Source organism: Ricinus communis, chromosome 10 (assembly GCF_019578655.1).
Source record: "Ricinus communis isolate WT05 ecotype wild-type chromosome 10, ASM1957865v1, whole genome shotgun sequence".
Taxonomy (NCBI): domain Eukaryota; kingdom Viridiplantae; phylum Streptophyta; class Magnoliopsida; order Malpighiales; family Euphorbiaceae; genus Ricinus; species Ricinus communis.
The window spans coordinates 23,818,119-23,824,377 of record NC_063265.1 but is presented as its reverse complement, the minus strand read 5'-3'; the positions used below and the strand labels follow the sequence as shown (position 1 = coordinate 23,824,377).

The 6,259-nt window shown below is 27.7% G+C and overlaps 1 protein-coding gene across 1 annotated transcript; it reads right to left on the bottom strand.

Annotated features, from left to right (window-relative positions):
* Nucleotides 1-442: 442 nt before the first annotated feature.
* On the bottom strand, nucleotides 443-6,051 carry LOC8269295 (protein NRT1/ PTR FAMILY 3.1). Its single transcript, XM_002517221.4, has 4 exons — nucleotides 5,861-6,051; nucleotides 3,859-4,076; nucleotides 1,574-2,133; nucleotides 443-1,477 (listed from the first exon to the last, which is right to left on the bottom strand). The coding sequence occupies exons 1-4, from the start codon at nucleotides 6,000-6,002 to the stop codon at nucleotides 532-534; spliced, it is 1,866 nt and encodes a 621-aa protein (XP_002517267.1). The 5' UTR covers nucleotides 6,003-6,051; the 3' UTR covers nucleotides 443-531.
* Nucleotides 6,052-6,259: the final 208 nt, after the last annotated feature.

Sequence of the window (6,259 nt, the reverse complement as noted above, 5' to 3'; positions counted from 1 at the left end):
TAGATTCATTACTGGAAAGATAGTGGTTGTGGAAGCTTATATTCTAAGGGAAGCTATCTCACTAGTATCAGAGATTGGTGTGAGGACGGTATTATTTGAAGTAGATGCTAAACGTGTGGTAAATGCCCTGCACAAGGGTTATGGAGATTGTGAATGGGAATTGAACCCCATTGTTTATAATATAAAATTTTTGTTAAGTGATTTTGAGAAAGCTTTGGTTAGAGATATTAGTAGAAAAGTTAATCTTGTTGATTGGATAGCCAAAAACTGTAAGCTTTTTTTTTAGTCCAATTATTGGATCTCTAATCCTCCACCTATTTTGGAGGATCTTTTGCACTCTAATGCCCATTCTAGGGCTGTTTAATGCAATGATTATTTACCTTAAAAAAAGTATTTTATAGTTTAACATTGAATAATTAATACATATTTAATTATTTAAAAGTTAATAAATATATATCACTCATTTATTGATTTAGCGAATGATTGAAGACATCTACGTAGAATAAGGCAAGACTTTTCATAGATTATATCTTAAACAATCCTAACTCCATCATTCCTAGCAAGCTCAACCTCTTTGTCCCCGTTTGCATCAGCCAAGCGCTTATATGGAATCTCATTATTAGTTATTTCAGCATCTTCCTCGTCCTTGACCTCTTCTAATGGTTTGTAAGTATAAAGCCAGGCACAAACTAGATAATAAACAAGATTTACAACTTGGATACCTGTAACCAGCCAATAATAGTAGTCCAATCTGCCTCTGTTAAGGTTCCTGTCAGGCAACCAATTGTTTTCCCTGCCAGTATAGTCGTGAACTAGTGTCACTAAACCTGTACCTATATAATTACCAATAGAAATTGCAATCCAATAGAGTGCTGCAGCTGTGCTTCTCATGCTTTCTGGTGATTGATCATAAAGAAATTCTAAGTGCCCAACAGACATGAAAACTTCTGCTACTCCATGGAGACAGAACTGAGGAACTAACCAAAACACACTTATTGGAATAATGGCTTGAGGATCATCCAATAAGTTGTGATGGGCAGCAGCTGCTTTTCTTTTGCTCTCAACTAATGCTGAAACAATTGTTGCAATTATATTGACAAAGAAACCTATGCCCATTCTCTGTAGGCAAGTGATTCCTGATGGGTTTCCGGTGAAGCGACGAGCGAAGGGGACGAAGAGGCGTTCATATACAACAAGACCGGTTAGCATGGTTAGAATACTAAAGATGGATAAGCTAGCTGGTGGAATTTCGAAGGAATGTGACAGGTGCCGGTCCATGGAGCGAGCTTGTTGGATGACAAAACTGTGTAGGTGTGAAGAAGCTGTTACGAGTAAAATTCCAGCTGCCCAAATAGGTAGCATTCTGATTATGGATTTCAGCTCCTCCACTCTGTGGACTGTGGCTAGCCTCCAAAGATTTGGGGTCTTCTTATCATTTTGCTCACCTTCTGCTATTACGGCAGCTTTATCAAGCCATCTGCATATACAAAAGCAGTAAATAATTAAGAGCTGCACTAATGCATGTAACACTTCTATAGAGTCTAGAGTGGTTATGATTTGAGATACAACATACTTGAATTGATTGGTGTGTAGAAGCCTTCCAGTGACAGAAATGTCAGCGTCAAGCTCCTTATTTTGGTACAAAAGCCCACGATCATCAGGCATCACTATTTTCCTTTTCTTGAAAGCAGCAACAATTACTTGTGCCAATCTAACCAAAGGGCTTCCTCCTGGTTTCAACTTCACATAAAGTCGGGAGCCAAATACAAAAGCTACAATGGATAAGGCCATGGCTATAGTAGGAATACCAAGACCCCAGCCCCAACCCACATCGTCTTGTATATAAACAACAACAGTCAATGCAGTTAAGGTCGCCATTCCCATACTAAAGTAGTACCAGTTGAAAAAATTCCAACCTCGAGAGTTAACACTTGATTTGGTCATGTCAATTTGGTCAGCAGCAAAGGTAACCACACAAGGCCTAATGCCACCAGTGCCAAAGGATGTGAGGAGAAGGGATATGTAAAGAACCCATAATTGCAGAGTTGAGGCTTCCTGGCAATTCAGTTGAGTTGGACATGGTGGAGGACGGAGTGATGGTAGCACTGCTGATATGGTGATACTGATCATTCCCTGTCATTATAGATATAAATAAGAGCATTGAGATATGATTCTAATTATATGAGCCGATTATAATTTTTTCATGAAACTAGATTCTGTATTATTTATTGGTCTTGAGATGATCCAAGTCATGTTGTAACTTTCTCAAAATTTCTTTTACGTGGTACTAAGTGGTTAACTTATTTTTATTAGAGGTGTCTAGTAACAGCAGTAAGTATGATTGTATTTTATAAAATATAAAACTAATTATTAGTTCACTTAACCAAAAATCAATTCTAAAACACTAAATAATTTTAAAATATTAGAAAAAATTAAAAATATTTTATTAATTTGATTAAATTATTAAATAATAACACTGCTAGACAATATACTAACAAATTATTAAATTTGTTTATATAAATATAGAGGTTAATACTATTTACTCCTAAGATTTAGTCTAACACACAAGTTTGTCTTTGTATTTTTTTTGTTACATCAAAATTCTTTTGAGTTTTAATAAAACTAATTATTATTTCTTCTATATTAGTCAAAGGACTAAACTGAAACTCTAATATTACAATTTGATTTTTACATTAATTATTAATTATCAAACTCGTCTAAAATTAATTTTATTATCAAATTAGAGTAAAATTTATTGTTAGCACAAGTTAATTTTAGTGTCTAATGAAAATAATAAATTTTATTTCTTTTATTTGTTTATATCTTTTATTTTTTTAGCATAATTTAATTTTTAAAAAATTTAAATGTATTAAAAATATTTATTTTTTATTTAATATTATTAAATTACTAAGGAGTTTTATTTTAAGTTTTTCATTACAAAATAATTATGAGTTTTTATTTTTATTAGACACTAAAATTAAACTATACTAAAAATAAAAATTTTACTCATATTAATTTTATTTGAATAATTAATGAAAGAACACTACTTTTAATATGCAAGATTATCATGATTCTTTTCATAAATAATGAATTTGTTAACTTCAACATTTTTTCTATAAAATTTATTAGTGTCTAGATTATTTCGCTAGATTAAGATATGATTATTAATTTATTTTTTATTTTTAATATAATTTAACTATAATATATGATAAAAATAATAATAGAATAATGTTTTTTAACTAGAACTTTTTATTTTATATTAATAATTGTAATTAAATTATATTGTGATTTAGAAATATTGCTGTAAATATAAATAGTTTTATAATGTTTAAATTTGTTTAAAATAAAATTGTATCAAAAAAAAGTAGAGCAAAGAAAAAGAATCTTAATTTATTATTTTAATTAAATATTAAAGTTAATTTATGTTTAAAATAGAATTTTATTCTAATCTAATAATAAAATTAATTTTATACAAATTTAATAATTGATAATAAGATTTTAAGGAAATTATTGAGTTACTAATTTAATTCTTGTACTAATACAAAAAAGATAATAATTGATTTTATTGAAAATTCATAAAAAAATTTAATGAAATAAAAATATAAAAAAATAATTTATATATTAAAATATATCTTAAAAAGTAAATAGTATTTAACCATAAATGTAGAGAATAAATCCCATAGCTGGAGAGAGCAGTATCAACACTTTTCCCGTCTAGTGGTTTTTAAAATCTTTTCTTCCGTGAGATTAAGTTGAAATAGATAGAATTCAACCATATATCTTTTTGAAAGCAATTTAACTTAGAATTTCAAATAAACACGAAAGAAGAAAAAAAAAAAAACTAATTTAGAGAGAGACCAGTTCGTATATGATGGAACCGATTATGATGGTCCAAAATCGACCGGCGAAGGAATCGGCTATCAAAGCACCGATCAGCGGTGTGAAGCTCGCCGTTCCGCCGAAGTTGGTGAGTGTATTGGAAGCCTTAACTAGCGGCAAGTTCAGTTGTTCTGTCAAATATGTTATCATGTTGGCATGGAATCCTGTGGCTGCGAATCTGTCGCATATCTCATTTGCTGTAAAGAAAAAAACACAAAGAAATAATAACAATTGATTAAGAATTTATTATATTATACAGCAAACTACAATAAACTCATAATTAATAAATATGAACAAGTGCTATTTAATTTCATAATAGTTAATTTAAAATGAAATCATTTCTAAATAAATTTATTATTACTTTAGGAATATCTCATATTAGTCTTTTTGATAATAAACTATTTGGATATAAGTATTCTTCTAGTGAAAATTAATGTTTATTAATGTCCCAATATAATAAAAATAACAATATCAATTAGAAAGGTAATAAAAAATAAAATTAAAAATTTTAAAATGATAAAAAATCTTAATACTATATTTAGTTAAATTCATTAAAAAATTTATTTAATTTGAAAAAAATATAAAAAAATAAAATAAAAATAATAAAGTTGAAAGAGATATTTTAATATTATAAAATATATTAATTTACTAATATGGGATTCAATTAAAAATTTTATCTATTTTATTGAAATTTAATTTAGTTATAACTAATTTTATACAAATTTGATTATATAAAATTATAAATTAACTTTCACTCGATTCAAAAATACAAATTTTAGATTTGTAAATAAATTTAATAAATTTTATGAGTTTTAGCCAAATACGATATAAGTAAAAAAGATTATATATTCTTAAATATTTAAATTAAGAGTATTTTTATCACAAAATAAAAATTTATATTTTTAAATTTATTTCTAATAAAATTAGCGATATTTAGTTCCGTAGTAGTCAATTTTATGAATTTATGACTAAAAGATATAATTTATACTAAATACACTAAATTTAGAATTCAAAATAAATTTCATAATCATTTATCCTAAACAAAAATGTTAGTGAACATTAAACAATAATAATTTTTAATTATAAAATATAATTCACTTATTCATTAAACGTCAAATTAAGTATAACTTGGACAACAAAAATACTCATCTTATAATTTTTATATGAACTTATGCAGCATGAGTTTATATAAATATAAATAAAAAAAATATTTAGAGAAATACCAAAATTAAATAAAAAATAGATAATGAGTCACATCCTACTAATCATAAAAGAAATAATTAATAAGAGAACATAGGGAACTGATTCTTAGAACAGTGAGAGAAAAATAAACTATAAATAAACGTAAAATATCGTTTTATATGAAACAGTGGCTTATCAGGCAGTAACACTTGCTGCAGAGTGTCTATTCAAGCCTCTCCTGTCTGGTTTTTCCTCTGCCTCTAGCAAATGGCCTTATGCAATTCTTTCTTTTCTTCCATTATTTATTTTTATTTTTATTATTATTATTATTATTATTATTATTATTATATATATATGTGTGTGTGTGGGGGGAGGTGCCAGTTTAATTGTGTATATTTAATGTGATTAAATATAAAATAAATAAAATAGAAATAATAGAAATAAGAATAGTAATGTGTCTTATTTCAAAAGAACAAAAAATAATCATGTGTTCCACTCGAGTTCTAAGTTTAATGCACCAGAATGATAAAAGTTATAAAAGGATATATCAATTTCTTTTCAAGAATAAAAAATAAGAGAGTTAACTCTTATGAGTCTTTTGCATTAATATTAATAATAATAATAATAATAATAATAATAATAGAAATTTGAATCTAATTATTTGTAATATAAAATAATAATGCCACAGATAAGATTTTGTAATAGTATGCATAGTTTTCTTTTCTTTTCTTTTTCGTAAGGAAGTATGCATAGTTATTAAACTGGTAAAGCAACAAATTAAACTGGAAAGGAAACTGACCAAGAATGAATGGCATTGTCCTGATGCCGCCAAGTTTCTTCACCTTAACATCTTTGCACTTTGTTTTCTCCTCCTCCACCACTTCCCTCTCTTTCACCGCCATGCCCTTGCTGCCCAGCTCCATACTTTCTCTTTCTTTCATCTACTCCTCATAAAGAGCGAGGGTGTGTGAGTTAATTATATATACGCCTGTATATATATATATATATATATATATATCGAGAGAGAGAGAGAGAGAGACCACATGGGTCATCACCAAGTAAGACGAAAATGATTGAGACGATGCAGATGATACAACACTTTGTTTGGGAAGCTCGGGAAGGAAAATGGGGTGTGGAAATGTGAGGAAATAAATCAAGTTTTCTTAAAAAAAATTAATAAAAAAAAGGGTAAATCATT